The sequence below is a fragment of the Sphaeramia orbicularis genome, chromosome 12 (genome assembly GCF_902148855.1).
Source record: "Sphaeramia orbicularis chromosome 12, fSphaOr1.1, whole genome shotgun sequence".
Classification (NCBI taxonomy): domain Eukaryota; kingdom Metazoa; phylum Chordata; class Actinopteri; order Kurtiformes; family Apogonidae; genus Sphaeramia; species Sphaeramia orbicularis.
Genome location: NC_043968.1, coordinates 51,578,821 through 51,605,658, shown reverse-complemented (window position 1 = coordinate 51,605,658; position 26,838 = coordinate 51,578,821). Strand labels below are relative to the sequence as shown.

At 36.9% G+C, this 26,838-nt stretch overlaps 2 protein-coding genes across 2 annotated transcripts; both read right to left on the bottom strand.

Moving 5' to 3' along the window:
* Positions 1-4,023: 4,023 nt before the first annotated feature.
* Positions 4,024-19,714, bottom strand: stbd1 (starch binding domain 1). Its single transcript, XM_030150372.1, has 3 exons — positions 19,299-19,714; positions 12,070-12,461; positions 4,024-9,748 (listed from the first exon to the last, which is right to left on the bottom strand). Exons 1-3 carry the CDS (start codon positions 19,558-19,560, stop codon positions 6,599-6,601), a joined length of 3,804 nt encoding a protein of 1,267 aa, XP_030006232.1. The 5' UTR covers positions 19,561-19,714; the 3' UTR covers positions 4,024-6,598.
* Positions 19,715-25,204: 5,490 nt separating this feature from the next.
* On the bottom strand, positions 25,205-26,502 carry LOC115429103 (heat shock protein 30-like). The gene is made up of 2 exons (XM_030148352.1): positions 26,420-26,502; positions 25,205-26,283 (listed from the first exon to the last, which is right to left on the bottom strand). The coding sequence occupies exons 1-2, from the start codon at positions 26,500-26,502 to the stop codon at positions 25,686-25,688; spliced, it is 681 nt and encodes a 226-aa protein (XP_030004212.1). The 3' UTR covers positions 25,205-25,685.
* Positions 26,503-26,838: the final 336 nt, after the last annotated feature.

The window sequence follows — 26,838 nt, the reverse complement described above, 5'->3', positions numbered from 1 at the left end:
GAATAGAATAGAATGGGCTTGTCATTACACTAATTGGGCAGTGAAATTGCAGGTGGTCTCTGTCAGTAACAGTGCAATTACATCTAAATAACACAATAAGATACAGACATATACTAAAAAAATATAAAATAATGTGCAATCGAAATACGTGCAAATTAGAGATATACTATATGAAAGGGTAAAATGTAAAAAATATGAAAGTAGTTTAAAAATGTGCAAATGTAATAGTGTAAACAATGTAAACATACATGTAAACATAGTAACATGTATGGTAAAGACAGTATGCATCTCAGGTGGTTCACCAGTTGATGATGCAGTGATGCACCAGTTACTATATCTCTTAAATATGTGTTTTGATGACAGTATTTGTCATTCTCTGATAAAGAGCAGCTCACAGTCATTATTAGTTAAACAGAAGATCATTCAACCAGGGCATTCTTATTTTACTGGGCAGTTTAAATCTGATTCAGCCCCATTTCAACCCTGATTTTGTTTCTTTCAACCAGGCACATTTTGCTTGATTGGTCTTTTTATTCTAGTCTTCTTTTTTTTTTATTCATTCATTCATTTTCTGAACCCGCTTTATCCTCACTAGGGTCACGGGGGTCGCTTGGAGCCTATCCCAGCTACATAGGGGCGAAGGCGGGGTACACCCTGGACAAGTCGCCAGTTCATCGCAGGGCTGACATATAGAGACAAACAACCACTCTCACATTCACACCTATGGGCAATTTAGATTAACCAATTAACCTATTAGTGCATGTCTTTGGATGGTGGGAGGAAGCCAGAGTACCCGGAGGGAACCCACGCAGACACCGCAGACACGGGGAGAACATGCAAACTCCACACAGAAAGGTCCCACCCCTGTCGACTGGTGTTGGAATCGAACCCAGGACCTTCTTGCTGTGAGGCACGAGTGCTAACCACTGCACCACCGTCTTTTTTTTTTTAAATTTAATTTAATTGTGGTAGTTCGCATAGTCACTACACAACAAGTAGGTCCGGGTTTGATTCCAGTGTGGGTTCTGTGTTTTTTTCCCCATTGTCCGGTGACCTCAACGGGTTAATCAGTCACTTTGAATCGCTCTTTGGTGTCGATGTGAGAGAATGGCTGATCATCCTTATATGCCAGCGCTGCCTTCACCTGATGGCTGCTGGGAAAGGCTCCATCAACCCCATCTTTAGTTCACCGATACACAGAATAAAGGTGATGTTTTGGTTGAATTAGGATAATTTGTTTGCCTGTTAAATACAAAATAATACAAATCATAGCCTATATTTAACTGAAATCCGAATTTTTGCAGTCCCTCCTCTCTTCACTGAAATGACTGAAACCTCTGAGTTTTTATGGGAGACATCTATGATACTTTCAAAATCATACATGCTACTTCATTTTCTGCATTGCATTTTCCTTGTATGTGGAAAAAGAACTACTGGAAGGTTTCATGTTTTTTAAGACATTAAAAAAAAAGCAAAAATGCTGAAATAAAACAATGCAAAAGAAAACAACATGAAAAGATGGAAATAATGCTAAAGATGCAAAAAGATGAATTGTGCAACAGGATGACACAGGTGTAAAAGACAAAATGATATGATATAAAACAGACGTGTTAAGACGTAAAATCGATTTTCTTTAGTCTTGTGCTGAAAATGTTTGGCAACCATTGCTTTACAGGTATAACACACAACAACAATAACATAAGACTCAATTTTTGTAAATTTGTTGTAATTTCTTTGTTTTGAAGTCTGTGAATTACTACAGTGAGTGGTATTGTACTGCCAACAAACCACAAACATCTATTTCACAGATAAAAGATGAAACGGAAAATTAAGACTCAGTGTTTCTTCCCATAATTCATCACTGTCCCTCTCTCAGCACAGCTTACATATGGTTTTATCCTCTCAAATAACCTCCCCGATCCCTGCAGTGCAGATTAATCATTTACAGACTAGCTGTGCCCAAAAAAAGCTGCATTAGCGCATGATTACGCATGAAAGCATGGATTTATTCCTGCGTATGTGTGAGCCATCGTCGTCTCAGAACCAGAGGATAAGCAGGTTCAGATGCAGCAGAGTCACCTTCAGCTTGTGTCTAGGTGGAGATGACAATTTGGCATCAAAAGATGTTCGCTAATGATACTTTCCCTGCATGAGTCTGAGCCAGATGGACTAAAAACAAGGTCACAGGTCTGGGTCCAGATCACAGAAATGTAAATAAACAAGATTTAGGCATCAGTGCCAAGCATTTGTCCATGTCTTTACCTCATTCAGGTCTGACCTTGTATGACTGAATGGTTTTTCCAATAAACAGCTGTGGAAATATTCAAGTAAAGATTTATCATAAATGCCACTGATTTATTTCTGTGCAAATGTGAAGCAAAATCTGATACGAAAATGTCTGCGGCACAAATTCAGTGATGATGTAAAGCAGTGTTTAAATGAATGGCAAAAAATCACATAAGTTAAGAACATCTGAGGTTGAAAACAGTGAAAAAACAACATTTCAAGAACAGAATATTAGACGGTCATGTTGAAGAGCTGTTACATTGAATTTCAGGTCTCATTACAACCTCAATTCTAGAAAGATTTTAAACATGTATGTTACCGCCATTAAAATCCAAATTACCTTCTTTTTCTTAAAATGGTATATTAATTTATATATAGACAGACTTTTTTTGCTAAAATTAATTTGTTTTTGATCATGTAATATTTGAATATAATTGAGCATGTAATTGCTATACTATGTTGCAAATACAGGTTAATTTTAGATGACATTTAGTCTATGTAATGTATATTATTATGGACGGAGGCAGAAAAGCCAGGTGTAGACTACAGCACAAAGTAAGAATTTTATTTTCCTTGCTCAGGATATGTACAGTCAGTCCAGCTTGGATTTACAAGGCTGACAATTAATACTGAACAAACAATAACTCAAACTATGAATTATGAAAGAGCTGCAGCATCTGAAACCGACCACAATGAACATTTGAAAGATAAACAGAACCACAGTGCTTCAGTTTCAGCTTCACAGTTTGTCATGTCTTTTATGGATTGGGATTGTCTCTCTCAACTCACCATATATTTTTAACTAGTATATATTTTTTTTTAATTTATCAATTACTAGAAATTTCAGGTGACCCCACATGGGGTCCCAACCCCAAGGTTGAAAAACACTGATATATATAATTGCCTAAGTCATATTTTTTTTGTTCATTACAAATTATGAAAAATGAAGCCCCAGTGTTAAGAGTGAAGTTACATAGACATAACAATTTGGCCCAAAATATGACTTAAGCATTTATGCTATGAGGTTAATGAAATGTTTTATTATTTTGTGGCTAAAATACAACTTTGAGACATGCAAATCCCTGCATTCTTATTTACATTTTGCACAGGGTCTGACCTATTTTTCACTTATTGTTGGTATTTCCAAAACTGCAAGTAAATTATCCGCAGAAATTGAAGTGTGAAACCTCTGATAAGATATTACTAATGTTTAAGTGATGTTTCAGTGATGGATTTACAAGTAAACAAGACAAATAGGGCCCCTGGTCCACCATAACTAATTTTCTATTACTATTACCTGTGCCTTGAACATTTTTCCATTTAAAATCCTGTATCTTCCTGTATTTAATTTACTTATCATGTATATGTTCATAAAAGCTCAGACTGAAATTAAAGGTTATTATATCAAAACAGCACATTTTAATATAAACTGAACAGAACCACTGTTAATTGTCAAACTCTATGGGTTTTACTGGTGAATCAATGTTGATGACCATGAAAAGATGACATGCTGCATTTTACACCAATTATTTACATGAAAGGATAACATCAGTGGATGAACAGGTATTAAACATTTTTTTATCAGTGCATGCTTTGGTTGCCAGTGGCTGTTTAGGTCTTTGAGGGTTCAACCGATGTAGTAAGAAGTTAAAATAATGAAGTTAGGATAATCTTTCCTCACAGGGAAAACATGTGAAATAAAACACTGGCCTTAAAACTAACAAATTGAGAAAATTGTTCCAAGTCTTGGAAAATGTATTTATTCGAAATCCACATTTACAACATCCAATATGAGTATCATTATCATAATTCTGCGTAATATTCTGATATGGTCAGGAATATATGGGCTTTGTAACTTTAAAACAAAACAAAACAAAAAAAAAAAAACACCTGACAGCATTTTTTTTTCAAGGAAAAAATACTGTAAGTTTAATACAATGTGTGCAAGAACAAAAAAGCCAAGCTATTTTAATATCTTATTTCTGGACAATAAAACAATCATGTCTCAAAGGCACCATCATAAAACAGAGCAAACTTTTCATGCACAATCCCAAAAAAGCAGCTTCAAAGTTACAACAATCACAGTTCAGTGGTAAACACATTAAAATACCTGATATACAACACCAGTATTATAGCACTGTATATGGAACCATTATTGCTTTATTTATTGTTGTATTAAAAGTGAACTATGTGCATTTACTCTCATATACTGTTTTTAACTGTATTCAAGCAGCATAAAGACAACGTTATAATAAAATTTACCATTTATACAAATTAAACCCTTGCATTAAATCACCAAGAGGTGCAAATTGCATATTTATAGCTATCGCCACAACAAAATTAAAGTGGAAGATCTTTATGTGATGCTTCCATCGTTTGATGGCTCCCAGCTCCCTGAAAACTGCAATTAGGTTAAAAGTAAATTTGGCTCCAAGGTATTGCTTTTATAGGTTTTTTTTTTTTTTTTTTTTTAAACATAGAACAGCTAAAATTGCCTATAGACATTATTTCTGGAAAAAAAAAATACTGCAACATGGGCTTACAATATTTATTACCTGTTCATATCTGTTAGTTTTAATCACTGTCAAACGTTAAAGCCCAAAGCAATGTCTTGGATCAGTTGTTTTGTTGAACCAATACTTCAAAACCCAACGTGCTCAATCGACCAACATACAGCAAAAAAGGCAAAAATAATAAAAGTTCAAACTAGCGATTTTTTTTTTGGTCTTTTTCATTAATAGTGACTTCAGTGATAAATTAACAGCAACATCAGTTGTTAACGAAAATTGCTGTAATTTCCTCTTTACTGCAGATTAATGACCTTTGCACACAATGTCCATATTTTTTATATTTCATCCATCACCCAATAAAAAACCCCCACCCCAAACAGGAACCTTACATATTGAGTCTAGTGGTGATTATTTCCTTAACTGTGAAAATGTGCAACCTCAAGTAACATTTCATCATTTTAATATGCACCTTGTGCCATAAGAAAACTGTTTGTTCCAGTCGTGGTTTATGTTGTTGCTCAGGACTAAAGAGACAAGATTCCAGTCTGGTCAGTTCAACTTTTGACGACGCCAAATGTTCTCCTGATATTTATGACAGGTTGTCTAGTGATTCAGCAGAGTGGATTTCTTAGCCGAGATGTAAAAGATTAATAGCATGTTTGGCGAGTTTATTTATTTATTTATTTACCTTTGGTTATGATGATATAAAGAAAAAAATGGATACAAAAGTCATGTGTTTGGTCCATGGTTCAGTTCATGGCAGATTGTAGACCTGCTATAAATAGACCTCCAACAGTCTCTTATCTCATAAAATGTTAATTTACTTCATGTTTCATCTTGTCAGGTGACATAATTTGCTAGTCAATGTAGGAAATCTTAAAGGTCATCACAGAGGTCGTCTGGCTGTGATGGGACCACCGGTTTTCACAAAATAGTTTATTCAGGGAACTGAGCCTTTTCTCTGTCTAATCAAACAGATCTGACCATCTAAAGACTGGAAAGTTGCATCTTTAGTCAGAAAATCACTGACAACAGTCTATCACACTGTTGCAGAGCAGTTCTAGTGTTTTTAAGCCACACTGGAGTGGACCCAGTAATAAGTAATAGTTGTGCTGCCTCATATGTATAATGTTTCTACACCCTTTGGAGATTATTTAAAATCATTTTAAGCTTACTGTGGTCAAACAAATCAAGACAAATACAACCCATTCTAAATACTTAATCACAGAATTGTTAGCATTTTTTAAAAAGGAAAAAACATGGACTTGGTGAGCAAAGGCCTTAAAGGTTCAATGTATAAGACTTTAGGGACTTATGAGGATGTAACTGCAGAAATGTAAGTATATAGAAATGCCAATAGCATCTGTTGCTTCTATAGTAGCTCTGAATAAACTCCTGCGTCCTTTTTCATCTATTTTATGGCTGGTGATAGTGTGGACCAGAGTTAATATTCCTTTAACTGAAAAGCACAAAACCTTAAAAAAAAAAAACTGGGCATGATAAAAGTGTTCGACATTTGTTGGAACGACTGTTGGTGAGGATAGGGGAATATTTGATAGGTTGCAACATGCAATGTCACCTCTAGATGCCGCTGTATATTTCACACTGAACCTTTAATCTAATAACCGACACATCGCTGTAGCCATTTAACTGCTGTCGACACAATAAATATAAGGGAGCTTGTGTTGTTTTAAGCTACAGCACCATAAGATCAGATGGATCACTTAGGAACTCCACAGATCATTCCATTACTCTGTAGCTTCAATATCACAGTCTTCCTCTCACTTTCTTTCCACTTTCATCTACAGGAATCCCCACCATTTATGCACCAGCAGGTCATCTCCGAAACCTGTATCAAGAAGGCGGTTCCCGCATTCCTCCCAGCGACATACTTTGCCCTTGTCCAACACTACAAATTTCCACTCCACATGACTCTCTGCAGGGAGGCTGACCACACAGCTCCAGTATCCGTCCTTGGCTTTCTCTAGCGGGATGAATCCCTTCCAGCTCCCCAGTTCCTGCTGGTTTCCAGTGACAGCCACCGTCTGGTGTGGTGACTGGCTGAGATAGTGAACACGGAAGGTTACATTGACATTCTGAGGCATAGGCTGGACTGCCACCACTTTTCTGGTGCTCTCTGTGCTTTCTTCAGCAGCAGTGTGTTCAACTACAGGTGGGATATCTGATGTATCTGTGCATGTAGCATCTGTTGCAGCTGTGCTGTCTTCAGGGGGTTTCTGCTCAGGTTTTGTGTAGTCTTGGGCAAATGAAGGAACAGAAATGTTCATCCAGGGGAGAACTTGGTAGTTACTCTCTGTGATCCATTCATTATTGTCCATAGTCGCCTCCATAATACTGATCTCTGTCCTCTCATAGTCCTCATCTTTCTCATCCTCCGCCTTCATTTCCTTTCCCTTCACACTGCAGGCTTCTTCTTTCTTTTCCTTAACCTGTACAACTTCAATAACTAGGTCATCCTCTGTCTGCCTTTTTAATTCATCAGTTACAATATTATTGGTAAACTGCTCTTTCATGAACTGATCCAAAGCTTTGTGGTAGCAATCCTCAACTTCATGGCCAAATATATCTTCATTGGCTGCTAATGACTCATATGTAGCCCATTCTGCATGCTCAGGATGAGACTGCTGGGAAAGAAAAGATGAATGAGGCTCTATTGTGTCTTGTCTTTGAGCAGATAAAGCTACATCATCAGCATAGAAGGAGTGAGGAACTTCGATATGTTCCTCAAGCTTGTGGCAAGATATCACCTGGAAATCGCATTCCACCACTGGAAGTGTCATACTTTCAACTGTGATGCCAATGTCAGGGCCAGCTTCTTGCAAGTCAGGGCTGACAGCCATGCTTGAAATGCCACTCTCCACACCAACAGCAGGTGACGGTATGATGTCAATGTCACTATCCTTCAGCTCAGTTTGGTTGAAAGACAGCAAGTTATTATGGAAAATGGGAAGGTCATGAGAGGCACCAGTGGTAACCTCAAATTGCTGGACACCATTTTCTGTATTCTCATGTTGCTGGTCTTGGCAGGATGATGAGATGATGGAACCAGACATTTCTTCAGTCATTACAGGAGCCATTAAGTCATAAACAACAACATCAGCACCAGAGGCTTCAGTATTTACCATGTGGTCACTATGTTGATCTTCACAGATAGAAAGCAGAAGAGGACAAGATGAATCTTCAACAGTTACAGAAGCAATTTCAACAGAATTAGAGCCATCACCGTCAAAAACTTCAATATGTGACGTTTCTGAGTTACATTTTTCCTCATTACAAGGTGGCACATTATGATGCAATAATTCTTCACCCATGGATGTTTTCTCACCAACACAAGCAACTACATCATTGGAGGCAGGTCCACTTGATTCAAGAGCATCATTATTTATCATTTTGATTTCTTGTTGGTCCACCAATTTGCCATCTTCCTCCTTTTTAGGCTGAGTTTCTGATGCCACTGGAGAGCATACAGTATCATGATTGGTGTCTTTATCCAAGTTTGGAGATTTCTCATCTTCTGTCTGTTCAGGTTGTGAATGCTCACCATTTGATGCCATGTCAAAGAACTCTGAGACGCCTGGGATTTCAGATTTTGCATCAGTGGAGACAATTGGCAGGCTGGCGTCATCACCCTTTATGATATCTGTTGGTTCATGGAGACAGAGTAAAGCAAGGCTGAGTACCACACTTTCACTTTCTTCAGCAACATGACAAACTGCAGTGGATGGAATACCATCATTTGCATTGTATGAATATTTTTTGTCCATTTGTTGCTCATCATTGAAGTGACTACTGTCGGTATCTTCGTTAGCTGTTTTACTGACTAAACTGTCATCATGTACGCCTTCAAGAGGATTGCAGATTTCTTTGGCAATTAGACTGTTTTCATGAGGACAAGCATTTGTATCATCAGCAGTGGTGATATTTACTTCAGGAGCATCATCGTTTATCATTTGTTGGTCCACAGATGTGCCATTTTCAGCCATCTCATGTTGAATTTTGGTCTCAGGGGGTGAAATTGGGGGGCAAAGAACATCATGATCCATGTCCAAAGCGTCATGTTCATGATCAGATTGTTCATGCTGTGAGGGTTTTTCTTGTTCCGATGTTGAGGACAGAATCTCAGTTTGCTGATGGTCTTTACACTCCTCTTTTACCTCCATGCCTTCATGAAGATGAGATATTTCCTCAGCCATTAATATATTCTCACCATCACAACCATTTTTATCAAGAACAGGAGGGAAACCAGGCTCTGAAACTTCACCATTTATCACTTGGACTTCTTGTTGGTCCACATCCTTTTCAGGCTCACCTTCTGTCTCATGTGTTGGTATTAGAAGGCAAACATCATCATGATTGTCCAAAGTTAGAGATGTCTCATCCTCTCTCTGTTCACTTTGTGGTTTCTCATCATTTAATGACAAGTCAGAGAAATCTGTAATGCCTGAGATTTCAGCTTTTGCATCAGTGACAATGCCCGACACACTGACTGACAGCACAGTATTGTGATCATGTTGGTAAGTGTCCAAAGATGCGTCTTCAAATGTTGATGATTCGGTCTCAATTTGTAGGTGGTCTACGCACTCCTCACCCTCATTTTCCTTTTCTTTTTCTAGAGAGAAGTTATTATTGCTGGTGTAACTGCTGTAATCACTACATGTGAGGTGATTTCCCTCCTCAGACTGACAAGGGACAGTTAAATCTGTGCTATGATTAACAGCCTCTTCCATGTTGGACTGCAGGCTGTTTGTCTCTGCTTTGTTTGAGTTGTCTCCTCCTCTGTCATTATCACCATTGTCACTCACGTGGGGGGGTTGTTTGAAGTACACTTGACTGTTAACAATAAACTGACAGGCTTCTTCGTGTCTGGTCTCCATGGCTGAGTCATCATCGTCTGTCACATAGTCATCTTCTGGGCGTTCTGCCTTTAACACCTGGAAACATGAAGTGAGAATTAATATCTTCAAGAGAAGTTTGTTAGTGAAAAATTATATTTAGTCTCCTAGGGTGTGCTAATCTGGAACCTCAGAAAGAAAGAGACCTCAAGGAAAATAGGTATGTAGGTAACATCCCCAATGGATGGTTGTTCCAATTCCATATAGATCCTTTTTTCTATTTATTTTTGGGCATTTTTAAGGCCAGAAAAACTGCATAGGCTAGAAGATGCACAGGAAGTTTGTTTGAGTTAATGTTTTAGCAAACAGTGGTCATATATATATATATATATATATATATATATATATATATATATATATACACATATATATATATATATATATATATATATATATATATATATATATATATATATAAAAAGGTTAAGCTCATTTGATGTTGTTCAAATTTGTCTGATGAACTTGGGTTAACATTAACCTGTGTTAAGCTTTGATTTGGTTTCTCCAACTCACTCACACATGGGCCAAAGATGGATAAATTAAGGCATGGGCAATGGGAGGCTAGTGTGACACTCATCGCATTAAAAGGACTGATATTATGCTTTTTAAAAAATAAATAAATAAATAAAAATGGAATTATGCATTTTAAAACATTTCCCTGTGGTCTACAGAAACTGTAAATGCTATGCTTGGGTCTGAATTCTTGATTAATTCAACTCCACAGGTCCATCTTCAATCCTGTTTCGGAGTAATGACATGAGAAAGGTCATTTTGAGCGCTGGCCCCATAAATACAGGTTGTTGACCGTGCTGCTCTGTCTCATTCAGCCACTTGTGTTCGTTAATACAAGCAACAACTGAACATTATAGGTAATCTGCTCGAACTTTGGACACATTTTCAGTATGGACTACAACTGCTGACAATCAGTTATGGTGTACTCTGAGAAATTTTCATCAGAAGTATTGACCTTATATGTGCAAATGTCATAACCTAACTTGTTATATACTCAGAGCCATTAAAAACGCACACGTCGGGAATGAAAGAAATACAGCTGTTAACTGTGTTACTCATCTCGTGAGCAACATATACAAAATAGGCACCTGAGCAAATCATTTTCTGGAAATTAGCTACACCACATGTTTGGACCATGCGTTTTTAATAGCGTTAAGTATATATATTAATAAGGAATTAAATTGGGTTGTAGAAATTCACTCGATTTTTGCCAAAATGAATATAAAGATATCTTAGCAGCATCTAGAGGGTTTAAATTCAAACTTTTTGAACTATTAGGGTCCAAATACACAAATAAATGTACCAAAGACTAATAAAAGTGGGTTTAGCAAAATATGACCCCTTTAAGTCACCAAGAGGGTTTGAAAACTCACCCTCTGCCCCCCCCCCCCCCCCCCCCCGCCGCTGAATCACTCACTGAATAAAGTATAAAGCTCATTGTTTACACACATCTGTATTATGGCATCATCAAGTTTTCTTCATTTCTTCATCATTCAAAATTCCACCATGCCTTATAATATTCATTTGCTACATCAGCTGATAGTTTACATTATAGCTGTTAGCTTACCTCTGTTTTTAGACTGAAAACAGCCGCAGTAAAACCACTAATCACCTCTGTTTTCTGTACAGTTTGTGTTGTCAGTAGCTGAACTAAAGATCTGTTTGGAATTGTCCAAACAAGGCCAGAACTGTCGTAGTTTAGTCTCAATTGTGGATCAGCAAACAGCAACTTGGCAAAGATAAAAACATCCCATAATAACTTTAAACCTTCATGAGTCTCATAAACAAACTCACACACATAGAAGAAATGCTGCCATTTCATCATCAAACTATTATTTTTACTTAGAGCTGTGTCCAGTGGTGAAAACAACACCAGTGCTTCAAGCTTTATCATGTCATCGCTGTCTTTGAATCTTAAAGTTGTTTCTTAGTGGTTGCAATTCCACCTGGTCACTATCTGATGCTTTAGTGACTCTACCACCAGTGGTCACATAGATCGGCCGGTTTATTGGTATAGATTCAATTCCCATCTGTACAATTCAATACACTTAAGTCTTTGATAGAACTTCAGTGCTCTCATTTTTTCATATTTGAGAGTACAATTGCAACATACTGCCGTTTTAAACAACGATTTATCTTCCTCTTGCTCAAATTCTACATTTTTGGGGTGGGGTTTAAGTCTGTAAATTTGGAGTGTTGTCCTATTTTCTTCCAGACCTGTACAAGCCAGTGCCTTTCTAAGAAAATCCTCCCTTCTTTTTCCCATCTAGTGGGACTTTCCAAGTATGACTGACAGTTCCTCTGGTTTCTTGCATGCATCGTCACATTCTGAATCGGTTGCTGCTTACCTGCTCTTCCTCTTCATGGCTTTCGTCATTAATCAGCTCAGGCTCCTCGGTGCAGCTTTTGTTTCCACATTCCTCTTCTATCGTCTTATCTGTGTCACTCCACTGGCAATCAACAGCATCCTCCAGCTTCATTTCAGCCGCTGTATACATATCACTTTGCAGACTCCGGCTGACCTCCTGTTCATCTATCTCTGTCGCTTTGGGAGAGTTTATGTCCCACACAAACGCTGTTTCCTCTTTGTTGTCTGAAGTGGTGTGAGTGTTGTCGGATACTTCGTTTCTCTTAGGAGGTTCCTCCTCAATAGCAATCCGACGGCGTCTGACTTCAAGATGGCTCTGTATTAGATCAGGATCCACCTTTATCACGTCTGATGAATCTTCGTCACTTCCATCTGTTAAAGAATCAAAGAAAAAACAAGCTTTAGTTTGACTAATTCATAACAATATTTATGCAACCATTACAACTCCATGAGAGTAAAACCTTACAAAATTGCATATTTCATTTTCTATACTCTAATAAAATACAATTTGCTATGTTTAGTTTTCTTAAATGTACAGTTTGTGGTCTCCTAATGCAATTTCAACTCTACAAAGCACTTAAAATCTAAGGTGATATTCCCAAGTGGTAAATAAAATAAATCAGTCATTCCCACAGTTTTTCTCTTCAGGATCTGAGATTATTTTCTCTCCTCTTGACCCAAATGTACAAAATAATTTCATGAATCACCACAACTTTAATGTCTGTAGCACAGGTGTCAAACATGCGGCCCGGGGGCCAAATCCAGCCCGCCAAAGGGTCCAATCCGGCCCGTAGGATGAATGTGTGAAATGCAAAAATTACACTTAAGATGTTAACAATCAATGGTGTCAAAATTATTTCAGTTCAGATTCCATACAGACACATACAGACCAATTAGATCTCAACTGGGTCAGACCAGAAAAATACTATCATAATAACCTATAAATAATGACAACTGCAAATTTTATCTTTGTTTTAGTCTAAAAAAGTAAAATTACATGAAAATGTTTACATTGACAAACTATCCTTTAACAAAAAATGTGAATGACCTGAACAAATATGAACAAGGTGAAATGTCTTGAGAAAGGTAAATGCAATTTTATCAATAGTATACCCATTACTAAATGTTTTGTGTATTTGTAATTGTAATGTGAGTTGTAATGCACATGTGTAAATAATTAACCGAGGCAGAATATTGTTAAAACTACACTTGTTTTTCTTTAGACATTTCAAGTTGTTTGTTATTCAGATTTTTAAGGAAACGTTGTAGATGTCAACATTATCATAATGTAATTTTACTTTTTTCACTGGTATTATTTTACTGGTCCAGCCTACTTGAGATCATATTGGGGTGAATGTGGCCCCTGAACTAAAATGAGTTTGACACCCCTGGTCTATAGCATTGATGACTCTACCATTATTAAAACAAGTGGTGGATGGTCCACAGGGGGCGCTGCCTCACTTAAAATTTCTTGTAGCAGAAAAGTTGTTTCAACAATTTGATCAAAATTATGTCTGAAATTAAAAAATACATATATTCATGTTACTGTGACACAATATTTATCCTCTGTTCTGTAGTTCATGTAAAGATTTACTGATGTTTTTAACAATATTTATTTAATTTCTGTCTGGATGTTTACTTCTAGTTAAGAGGCACTGGTAAAATGAATGTGTATATGATTCTTAAAAGGTTTGCAAAGCAGGTGACATGAGACTGTGCTCTCATTGGAGGATTAAACAAATAACCCAGGTCTCCATTTTTGATGCATGTAACCAATTAGATTTTTTAGTTTTCTTGTCCTCAGGTGATTTGAGGATTTTCGCTGGGCTGCCAAATCACCTCAGGTGAGATACAGATGCTTTCAGGACTCCAGGATGAACGTAAGGTCGATGCTTAACCTGCACCAAATGTCACAGGTAATGAAGTTCAGTCTTTTACAGACCATTGCACACAACATATGAGGCCAGATCATGGGTTTACCATGTAAGAACGCATTGATTTGCAGATCGTATAAACCCATATTTAATTCATGACAGAATCAAAAAACAAATATCAAATGTATAAACTAACTAACTTAAAACTAAGTTAATTTTCAGTATGATGGCAGCTAAATGTCTCAAAAACATTAGGACAGGAGCCATAAATGACAGCTCTGCAACACAGTTTGGGAAAAGCAACTACACATGATTAAAAACCTGAATTACTGATGGAATGACTTCTCTAAATCCATGATGAAGACATCTTAAATCTTTTCACCTTGTATGATATGATCACGTGTAAACTGACAAAACAGCATGCTGATAAAAATAGATGATTAAATCTCAGGAAAAGTAGTCAGTACCATCTGTTGTTTGTGTCTTTGACCAGGACAAAATTCATTTTTAGCCATAAAGACCCAAATATCCACCAGTGATCAAAATTATTCACTGGTATAAAATGTTTAATACCTGTTGGTCCACTAATCCTATCAATCCATGTAAATAATTGGTGTAAATGCAGTTTGTCATCTTTTCATGGTCATCAGATAAGTCCCATTTGGACACTCAGAGGCTTCATAGTGACCGTGGAAACACCATCATCTTCTACAACATTGATTCACTAGAAAAACCCATGGAGTTGGATCATTTAGCCCACAGAAGTTGGAGATGTTTATTTTATGTTCAGTTAATTATATATTTTGCAGAAAATGTTATCTTTTTCTTCAGTTTTGGATATAGTAAACTTTAACTTTAATCTGAGCTTTAAGGAACATCTGCATAATCAGTACATAAAATATAAGAAAATACTGGATTTTCACTTAAAAATGCAAAACACAAAACAATGTTTGAGTAAATAATGATAAATCACTTAGGAAAGGTTAAAAATAGAGAAAAAAAAATCTTTTGGAAACTACAACAAAAAGCAGCACTGGGTCTTTATGGGTTAACTCTAGTGGTAGAAGTACCCATAGCCTTTACTTGAGTAAAAGTACTAATATCACACAGTAGCAATCCACCAAACTTCTGCATTTAACAGTACTATGATCAAAGTGTGATCAGTTAACTGTAAGTGTTTTATTATATATGATTTTTGTGTCATTTTACTGCTGCATGGTGAAGAAGTGGATAAAGGTCATGTGGTCTGATGAGTCCAGGTGGACCCTGTTCCAGAGTGGTGGTCCATCAGAGTGATAGAGGCGGAGAAGGTGAGTCAGTCGATCATATCTAGTTCAGCAAATACATCCAGCAAATGTTGTAACATTGCATAAGCTTATTGAAAAGACGCCACAGTGAACGATTGCGGGAATAAAAGCTAAAGGCTCAATGAATCCAAGACTTCTTTCAGCTTATTGGACTTTAGATTTATATTGACTAGAAATATGATCATGCTAAAAATGTTCATGTCAGCTGGTGTTGATATTTTATCATGATAAATGTCAAACCAGTGCTTTTAAGTCTGTGATTAACTGGCTCCAGTATCCTCATGACCCTCTAGAGCAGGGGTCACCAATCCTGGTCCTCAAGATCTACTATCCTGCATGTTTTAGATCAGAGGTGTCAAACTCATTTTGGTTTAGGGGCCATATTTAGCCCAATTTGATCTCAAGCAGGCCAGACCAGTAAAATAATGACTTAATAACCTATAAATAATGACAAATCCAAGTTTTTAATTTTTTTAGTACAAAAAAACCCCCCTCCCAATTAAATTATGAAAATATTTACATTTTACAAAAAAAATGTGAATAACCTGAAAAAACAAAAATCTCATTTGAAAAATTAGTGCAATTTTAACAATATTATGCCTCGACTTATTATTTATACAAATACATTACACACAATGTTACATAAACATTTGGTAACAGGCAGAATATTGTGAAAATTTTGGAGTTTGGAACTAAAATTTGAACCATTTCTACAATATTCCATCTGTTATTATTAACACAACTCCAGATCACAGTGGATCCATAAATGCAAACATTTAGTAACAGGCAGAATATTGTTAAAATTGCACATGTCGGGTTGTTCATCTTTGTTTTTATTTATGTATTTATTTGAATTTTATTGTGAAAAAATAGTTTTGTAAATGTAAATATTTTCACAGTCTAATCTTATTTTTTTCACTTAAATTTTTCACAAAGAAAATTTGTAGTTGTCATTATTTATGGGTTATTGTGTTGTTATTTTTACTGTAGATCACATTGGTCTGTATGTGGAACCTGAACCAAAATGATTTTGACAGCCTTGAGTGTTGAGGTTAATTTTTTCACTTTCATCCTGCAGGCCGGAATGGAACCTTTAGCGGGCCAGATTTGGCCCCCGGGCCGCATGTTTGACTCCTGGGTTTTAGAATTTTCCCTCTTCCAACACACCTGATGGTCATTATCAGGCTTCTGCAGAGCTTGATGATAGGTTTATTTGAATCAGGTGTGTTGGAAGAGGGGTACATCTGAAACATGCAGGATAGTAGATCTCGAGGACCAAGATTGGAGATCCCCATTTCAGATGTATCCCTCTTCCAACACACCTGATTCAAATAAGCCTATCATCAAGCTCTGCAGAAGCCTGATAAAGACTGTCAGGTGTGCTGGAAGAGGGAAACATCTAAAACCTGCAGGATAGTAGATCTAGAGGACCAGGGTTGGCGACCAACTGATCTAGAGGATTAAATGGTTCAGAAAAGGAAGGAATGAATAAATATTTCTTACAAGTTTATAGGTTGATTTTTCATCCTGGGTTAGAGTTAAAGAAGTCAGAGAGTTACATGTGGATTAAAATGATTTATGGTGAGAACATGACAAATATTTAAGTACATAGAGAACTTTTATTTATTTTTCAAAGTTGAGTAAAGTGAAATAAAAACAAACTCCGAAGCATTTTAAATGATCATGTGAACAAAACTGACACTAAACAGGACAAAAAGGTTAATTGCAATGATATTTATCCCAATATGTAACTATATTACGCCAATTGACATTATAGTTTTGTAGCCCAGCCTCCTGTTGGCAGTAAAACACCTGAATTCAATGTGTCCCAACAGTTTTGTCCATACAGTGGAAGCTGCACACTGACATTTCAAAGCTAGTGAAGTCAAACATTTATCCTTCACTTCTTAACTTTATCGCTTTATTTCACAAAGGTTGAGGCTCTATTCACTAATAGTCATCAAGTAGACTGTAGGTATATTTTACCCTCTGCTCTGTTTGTTTTATTCCAAAGTGGCTCTGACTGATTTTAGACATGACATTAAACTCATCCCATTAAAAACTCCTTCAATTCTAGGACAAATCCCATGTTGACAGATCATTCATTATTCATAGTATAGTGTGCATTTAAGTTGCACATGTATTTTTATATGTACTTTATATACATCTTCACCTAGCAACGGCATTTTTACTACTGTGGTAATGTCATCCCAGTCTATTTGCATCATAAGGTCAGCTTTCACTAATGGATTTAATAATGAGTTTATAGTGGGGTGTGTTGAGATATTTTTATCTCCTGCAGTATCAGTGTAACCTTAAAGCATCTACAACAGACTGATGGAAACAAAAGCCACTTACTGCGAAGTGATGATGTGAAAAATGTCTAAAACAGAGGTGTCAAACTCATTTTCTTCCGGGGGCCACATTCAGCCCAATTTAATCTGAAGTGGGCCAGACCAGTAACATACTAGCATGATAGCCAATAAATAATGACAACTCCAAATTGTTTTAAGCAAAAAATAACATTCACTTATGCCAATATTTACATTTGCAAACTATCCAAACAAAAAGGATGTGAATAATCTGGAAAAAAAAAGTCATTTGTTAAGAAATATAAGTACAATTTTATCAATATTATGCCTTGATTTATCATTTATACATGTGCATTACAGATCAGCTCTACAAATTAAGGTGGTCTAACAGTCATGGTAAAAAATAAAGTTTCAGATAACCTCAATTAGAACCCTGCATTAGGTTTTGGCATTCAAAAGATGATTTAGGAAAAAATTTAGAAGAAAAAGGAGATGTTTTAGAGGTTGCACCTGGCATTCATGGACTCCAATGTGACACAAGAGCAGAAGCAGCTGATGGTTCACAACATGATGGAAAATGAAGGTTCAGAGGTTCCACTAAAGCATTGTGATGTCATTAATCAAGCAGATTATGAAGGGAAGCAGATCGGTGATTTTGTCACCACCAGCACCATGCGTTTCTTTGAAACTTTGGATCTGACACAAACATTCTTCAGAATTCCTGCAGAAGACTGAGCTGTTGATGCAGACTTTCAGAAGGATGAGGAAATTGTGCATTCCAGGAAAGTTGTCACTGATGTTGCTGAAAGAGGGGTGAAGCTTATTCAAGACTTCAATTGTAGCCGAACAAAAAATGAAGATCAGAAACAGTACTCGCTCCAAGTTGTCAAAGAACACAGGAACATTTTTTGTAATTTCAATAAACCAACAGTGGTTGCTGGACTTTCTAAGTAACATTTTTATGTGAGTTGCAGTTTGATTTTGAGAATAAAATTACAAATTATTCCAATATGCCTTATTCATTTGGCTAATTATGTTATAGCATATAGAGCAATCTTCACATGTCTTGTGCAACCTCTAAATATTAATTAATTTGCATAAAATTTGGACCGAAGTAATTTGGCCAGATATGGAACCAAATGCAGGGTTCTAAACCAAAGAATCTTAAAAAAAAAATTTTTTTTGGACCACTCTAATCTACAAAAGGCACAAAACATTCAGTAACAGGCAGAATATTGTTAAAATTCCACTTAATTTTCTTTAGATATTTCAGGTTGTTCATATTTGTTCAGGTTATTCCCATTTTATTGTTGAAGGATAGTTTGTTGATGTAAATATTTTCATAATTTAATGTTTTTTGCACTAAATCAAAGAGAAAAAAATGGTGTCATTATTTATAGGTTATTATGATATTATTTTTGAGTTTGATGTCCTAACTTGCATTTCGCAAATATGTCCCGTGGGCCGGATTGGAGCCTTTTGGCGTTCCGGTTTTGGTCCCCGGGCCACATGTTTGACACCTGTGGTCTAAAACACCCCAAACTGGAGGTGATTTCAGCCCAAATGACCACCTGCACATGATTAACCTTGGACACTGGCATTGCGTGTCTTTCTCTGGATGCATCACTAACAGGCTGTTGAGGAATAATCGTGACCTGTTGTGAAGTCCCACACCTGTAGGCTCCGCTCCGTGGGTCCATTCCCCGTGGATCTTACCTGTTGACCCCCTGAAGCCATCCGTGGGGCTGAGTCCTACGTCCGCCTCCGCTGCACCGCCGCCGTGCCCGTCACCGTCCGCGGCTTCGGCTTTGGCCTTCCTCCGCTTCCCCCTCACGGTCCGGTAGATGATGAAACCCGCCACCACGGACACCATCGCGATCACGGCCAGTGCCACGGCGGGTCCGTGACGGCTGATCATGCAGAACAGAGAGGCCAGATCCATGCGTCTCTCCAGAGCCACGGGGTTTTTCAGCGTCATCTGGACCGGCTAGGGCTGCGACACAAGGCGGGAAAAGGAGCCCGGCTGACGGACTGGAGACTTGACTGGGGACCGCCTGGAGCTGGAGGCTGCTGCTACTGCTGCTGCTGCTGCTGCCGACGTGGGTTCCGTCCTCCCCACGCCTTCACGAGTACTGACCTCTTGTTGCTGCAGTGAGCTGCAAACTGATGCAGGTGCGACATGCTCATTGGCTGTTGAAGTCACGTGGGTGTGGTGTTCATTCATAAAAAAGGGAAATAACATTCGCTTGTTTTTGCAGCTTGTTTTCACACATCCGAGCTTGTAATCCAGGGGTGTTAAACTCATTTTGGTTCAGGGGCCATATTTAGCCCAGTTTGATCTCAAGAGGGCCAGACCAGTGGAATAATGACTTAAAAACCTATAAATCAGGGGTGTCAAACTCCAGTCCTCTAGGGCCAGTATCCTGCATGTTTTAGAAATGTCCCTCCTTCATCACACCTGGAAGCCATTCCATGATTATCAGGCTTCTGCAGAGCATGGTGATGAGCTGATCACTAATTGAACCAAGTGTGATGGAAGAGGGAAACATCTAAACATGCAAGATACTGGCCCTCGAGGACTGGAGTTTGACACCCCTGCTATAAATAATGACAAATCCAAGTTTTCTTTTTGTTTTAGTACAAAAAACAAACAAACAACAAAACAATTAAATTATGAAAATATTTACATTTTACAAAAAAAATGTGAATAACCTGAAAAAAACAGAAATTCCATTTGAAAAATTAGTGCAATTTTTTTTTTTAAATTATGCCTCGACTTATTGTTTATACAAGCACATTACACACAATGTTACATAAACATTTGGTAACAGGCAGAATATTGTTAAAATGTTGGAGTTTGGAACTAAAATTTGAACAGTTTCTACAATATTCCATCTCTTATTTTTAACACAACTCCAGATCACAGTGGATCCATAAATGCACCAAACATTTAGGAACAGGCAGAATATTGTTAAAATTGCACATTTCCGGTTGTTCATCTTTGTTTTTATGTATGTATTTGTTTGCCTTTTACTGTGAAAGAATAGCTTTGTAAATGTTAATATTTTTATGGTGTAATGTTATTTTTTTCACTTCAATTTTTTCCACATAATTTTTCACAAAGAAAATTTGTAGTTGTCATTATTTATGGGTTATTATGTTGTTATTTTTACTGTAGATCACATTGGTCTGTATGTGGAACCTGAACCAAAATGATTTTGACAACCTGGACTGTTCAGGTTAATTTTTGCTCTTTCATCCTGTGGGCTGGAATGGAACCTTTGGCGGGCCAGATTTGGCCCCCGGGCCGCATGTTTGACACCTGTGTTGTAATCAATGAATTATCAGTGTTCTGCAGCCTATTGATTAGAAAAAGATTTAATGCCTGAATTTTTGTCCCAGAAGCCTTTGACTGGATGTTCGAAATAACACAGGGGGATGATTATATCTTCTGCAGAGTCTTAATATTAGCTTTTAAACTCATTGACTGATCCAGTGTAATGCACTTTTCTGATGCTTAAAGGTCAGTGTTTCCCAACCTTTTTTGTCTCCTGACCCCATTTTAACATCACAAATTTCTGGCGACCCCAGACATTCAAAATGGTGACTTTTTTTTTTTTTTTTTGGCTAAAATAATTTTTTTTGATCATGTAATATTTTGCTATACTATGTTGCAAATAAATGTTGATTTTAGAGGACATTTAGTCTATATGATGTGTATTATTATGGACGGAGGCAGAAAAGCCAGGTGTAGATTACTGCACAAAGGGAGAATTTTATTTTCCTTGGTCAGGATATGTACAGTCAGTCCAGCTTGGATTTACAAGGCTGACAATTAATACTGAACAAACAAGAACTCATACTATGAATTATGAAACAGCTGCAGCATCTGAAACCGACCACAATGAACATTTGAAAGATAAACAGTACCACAGTGCTTCAGTTTTACACCCATAGTTTGTCATGTTTTTTATGTACTGTGACTGTTTCTCTCAACCCACCATCTATTTTTTATTAGTCTTCTTTTTTTTTTTTTTTTTTTTTTCAATTACTAGAAATTTCAGGCAACCCCACGTGGGGTCCTGACCCCAAGGTTGAAAAACACTGTTTATAGGTTGAAAGTCACATGAAGATGGAAAAATCATGAATTCCAAATGAAGTGATGTTCATTCATGAAACAGGAAACATTTGCTTGTTTTTGCAGTTTATTTTTTACAAATCTGACCTTGTAATCATTCAGGTATTAGTGTTCTGCAGCCTACTGATTAGAAGAAGATTTTATAAGTGAATTTTTGTCAACATTGTCAACACAATACATGGAGACGACTGTGTCTCCTGCAGACTCTTAATATTAAGTTTTAAACTCACTGACACAGGGGTCAGCAACCCTGGTCCTAGAGAGCCACTATCCTGCATGTTTTAGATCAGGGGTCTCAAACTCAGATCCTCGAGGGCCGGTATCCTGCATGTTTTAGTTGTTTCCCTCTTCCAGCACACCTGATGGTCATTATCAGGCTTCTGCAGAGCTTGATGATAGGCTTATTTGAATCAGGTGTGTTGGAAGTGGGATCCATCTAAAACATGCAGGCTAGTGGCTCTCTAGGACCAGGGTTGCTGACCCCTGCTGTAGGATGAAGAACACTGATAACTGATTGATTTCAGGCTCGGTTGTGTGATAATTAACTGCAAAAACAAGCTAATGTTACAAATGAACATGGCTTCCTTTGGAATTCATGATGATTTTTCCAGGTTATAGTGTCTTTAAAGACATTTGTAACATTTACTTGTTTTTTGCAGCTTATCACAAAACTGAGCTTGAAATCCATCAGGCATTGTATTATCCTATAAAGACCCAAAAATCCATCACCAAACAAAATCATCTGCTGATCTAAACTGTTTAATATCTGTTGATCGACTAAATCTTTCGATACATGTAAATAATTGGTGTGAAATGCAGTTTGTAATCTTTTCATGGTCATCAGATATGACCCATTTGGATGTTCAGGGGCTCTGTAGTTACTGTGGAAACACCGTTATCTTCTGCAACATTGATTCACCAGTAAAACCCATGGAGTTTGACAAAACACAGTGGACGGAGACACTTGGTTTTATGTTCAGTTAGGGATATATTTGACTGAAAAAGTCCATTTTTATTCAGTTTTCTCTGTTTCAATATAATAGCCTTTGGATTTACTCTGAGCTTTTATGAACATCTACATGATCAGTGAATTATATATAAGAAAATATATGATTTAAACTGGAAAAAACACAAACTAAAGAGGATAATATGACAATAAATGATAATAAACCACTTAAGAAAGATTAAATATAGAGAAAAATTTATTTGGGAACTGCCACAAAAGAACCATTGAGCCTTAATGGGTTGAAGACACTATATTTTTCCAGGTTATAGTGTCTTTAAAGACACTACAACTTGGAAAAATCATCATGATACACAGTCTAATAATCTTACAACTCATATTTAAATGTAAAGGGATACATAAAGGGCAGACTGTATGGTTGTAATACTTTAAATCCAATGTCAACACCTAAGTTATCACATTTCTACACAAATTACCCATATTTCTTCTCTGCAAATGATGCCAGGGTTTAGATATCACAGATCTTATGAATTCAGGTCAAGGTAAATCCTTAATTTCACCAAATGTTAAAGTTCAGGGATGTCTGTATATTTGCTGACCTTTAATGTCAGTGGAAAAATATTGTTCTTGCCTGAACACAAAAAAACCCTCATTCGCTAAAAACTAATTCATAATCATAAATTGCACATATTAAATACATTCGACATGAGACTGTACTGTCATTATGATATAAAACAAAACTTGTCCGGCAGCAGGTAAAGATAAAAGAAAAATACATTTACATATAAAGACTGACATTTATTCAAAACAACAGCACCTTCTAGTTTTAGGCTGAAATAATGCGATAAATATAAATATGAACTCACCATTTTGTCTCATTTTACAGACATTTATTTAAATCAGTATTTTCCAGTAAACACATGGATCTGTGTGTTATATGATTTGATTATTGACCCAAAATTAGTCATGGATTGAATGAAACCTAAAAAAGTAGATTATGTACAATCACAAGATGATACAGAGAGATTAAAGAAATTTCTCACTTTTTATTATTTTATATTCAGTGTTTTTCAGTGAACATCAAATATTTTCCTATATTTAGTTCACTGACCATGTAGATTTTCACAGAAGCTAAGAGTAAATTCAAAGGTTATTGCGTCAGAACTATTTCAGCAAAATATGTCACATTATTTGAATGTAAAAACAAGCATCTACAAAACTGTTGAAATCCATGGGTTTTACTGGTGAGTCAGTGTTGTAGAAGATGATGGTGTTTCTATGTTCACTACGGAGCCTCTGAATGTCCAGATGGGTCTTATCTGATGACCATGAAAAGATGATAAACTACATTTTACCTGAATTTTTTTCCCAGTATATTGATAGAATTAATTAATTTCAAAAGTTCTTTTAGATGCTTTTTGTATTTGGCAGCTGTTTAAGTCTTTGATAGAAGTGTAATGAACAAAAATGTATCCAAAAACATTGATACAAAAATTTCAGGAAGAATGCAAATCAAATGTGACAGCACAATGAAAGTATGGAATGAATAACAGAACTACAAAAAATAAAACAAAAATAAAACAACAACAGTTTTTAGGAAAAAAAACCCAAAAACATTTGATAAGTTTTTCAAAAGTTGATGGCTGTTTTTGTAGTTAACAAACTGAGGGACTTCAGAGCAGGTTCAGCTCTACCAGAAAAACAATCCAGAAACATTTCTGGGAAATACACGGAAAGGACCATGGAAAACAACAACAAAAAGAAGTATATTTCTATGATTATTCTTATTTGTAAATATTATATATTTTTCTGCAGCAAAATTCTCAACAGAAATTTTAGCGCAAAAGTTGTATGATTTTTCAAAGCTCATCATTTTTATTTTTTCTGCATCAATAACTTTAATGACTGAAGAAAAACACTGATTCCTCTCTTAAAATGGGGGGAAAAGTTAACATTCAGGCAATGATTTGGAAAATATATTTTAGTAAATACATAACTTTTCCCAATAGATTAAATTAATCAGTTACTGATTAGAAGGATAATCTTCCTGAAAGCACTGGAAGACTCCAGTTACATAACTGCTGCAGAGAAACAGCACCATCTAGTGGAGACTCTGGAAAATCACAGAAAGATCTTGAAGACTGGACATTCAAAAGTCAGGATACATACTTTGGCAAAACAGGGACCTTTTCCACTTACCTGACATATACATTTATTTTTCCCATGCTTTAAAATATGTATGCAGGGAAATATAGAGAACAATAGAGAAATCACAAAAAACTTTTTTTTCCCATTTATTAAGCATACATATATACATATATTTTTCCTTTAAAAAAAAAAAATCTATTTCAGAATGACCAGTATGTTTACCCTGACAAGATTTAAGGAACTTACATATGACATGTCTCAAACAGATTTCAATCACTTGTAATCATTATTTTCATCCTGACAATTTTGTTGTTTATCTTCACAGACAGCAATACAGGACCATTATAAAGAAAAATAAAACACAAACAGTTTATATTTAATCTATTTATTGATTAATTCAGATGTACAAAAACAAGAAGGAATCATATAACTGTGACAAAGTTTCTGATGCTCATGATTTAAAAAACAGTTCAAATGAGTCCATTGTGTATATAATGTAATATTTCAGGTCATGTTGTGTTGCATCCTTTGATGATATTTGAAGACTTTTTAAATCCAGCTGTAAAATAAAAACATTTGAACACATGCTTAAGTTATTTTTTGTTTATTAAACATATCTGGATTATTAAGACATTTTCACGGATTTCAGTCTATGTTGTTATATTTCATCAGGGGCAGCCAAATATGACCACTTACATTAAAAAAATAAACAGTTTACATTTAATCTATTCATTGATTAATTCAGATGTACAAAAACAAGAAAGAATCATATAGGTGTGGCATAGTTTCTGATGATCCTGATTTCAAAACAGTTCAGATGTTTCCACTGGTCCCATGTGTATAATGTCATAGTTCAGTCCATGGTGTGTGTTGCGTCCTGTGTGCTGTTGTGGCTGTCGGTGCTGCTGCCTCCTTCTGTCTGGGTTTTCTCCTCTGAGCTCCTGTTGATGGGCAGCTCTCTCTCAGTCTCCTCAACAGAAGGAGCTTTGTCTGCCTGGATGTGGAGCTTCCCGTCTGGACCCAGGTAGCAGGTGAGGGTTTCAGGCTTCACCCCCTCAGGCAGATCCAGCTCCTGTCTGAACTCCTGGAGTCTGTAAGAGGAGCAGCCTGTGGCGTCCTCCTGCTTCTTCTCCGTCTTCCTGCTGACTCTCAGCTTCCTGCCCACCTGCCTGACAGACAGCTCCTCTGGGGAAAAGCCTCCAGTGTCCAGGTTCAGGCTGAAGCGCTGTCCATCTGTGGTCAGCTGGTAGGAGAGCGGTCTGAGGGCCACGCTGGTCTGGAAAGGCGCCGTCTGCTCCAGGGTCTGCTGTTGAAGTGGCTCCATCAGCTCCATCAGCTCCAGACGACTGCGCAGCTGCTGTAGGTCTGTGTGCAGTAGATCCTGCTGGTAGAGCAGAGGTGTGACCTGTGGACACACACTGAGTACTGGCCAGTGGACGTCCACGAGTGGACTGAGACCAGAGCGCCACCCATGAGAGTACAGCATCTTCAGAGTGTCCACTGTTCAGTCTTGGAGGTGTCAGCTGTTGGTTGGTCGGCTTGTTTTCTGTCTCAGCAGAGGGACTGTCTCAGCTTTTATATCCTGACTATTGGACGTCCAGAGTCTTCAGGAACTTTCTGTCATTTTCCAGAGTCTCCACTGGGTGGAGCTGTTTGTCTGATACAGTCATGATGTTACTGGATTCTTCCTTCCTTTTCTTGAGTATTTGATTCATTTCATCATTCCATTTTGCAAAATATTATCTAACAAAAAAATTGAAAATTTCCTTTTTCTACTATGACTGAATTCTTCATTCTGCCTAAAAGTTTTTCAACAATACACAACAACAACAATAAGAAGAAAAACCACAAAAAATAAAATAGTAAATGTTCCTCTGGAGTGATGATGATCCTTTGGTGTGTTCAGGATGTCTGCCCTTTACTCTGACTGGACAGACTTTTGTCCTGAATCCATACTCACTTGAACTATTGATTTCTAGAAGGCTTAAAATATATTGTTTGTTATT

Bases quoted from the DNA above. Each gene is read 5' to 3' on its own strand.
- stbd1 (XM_030150372.1), bottom strand. From the start codon at position 19,560: ATGACGCTGAAAAACCCCGTGGCTCTGGAGAGACGCATGGATCTGGCC. The intron at 12,462-19,298 runs GTAAGATCCACG...ATTCTTTAACAG, and splicing joins TGGCTTCAGGGGGTCAACAG to ATGGAAGTGACGAAGATTCA. The intron at 9,749-12,069 runs GTAAGCAGCAAC...TCATGTTTCCAG, and splicing joins GCCATGAAGAGGAAGAGCAG to GTGTTAAAGGCAGAACGCCC.
- LOC115429103 (XM_030148352.1), bottom strand. From the start codon at position 26,502: ATGACTGTATCAGACAAACAGCTCCACCCAGTGGAGACTCTGGAAAAT. The intron at 26,284-26,419 runs GTCAGGATATAA...CTCTGGTCTCAG, and splicing joins AAGACTCTGGACGTCCAATA to TCCACTCGTGGACGTCCACT.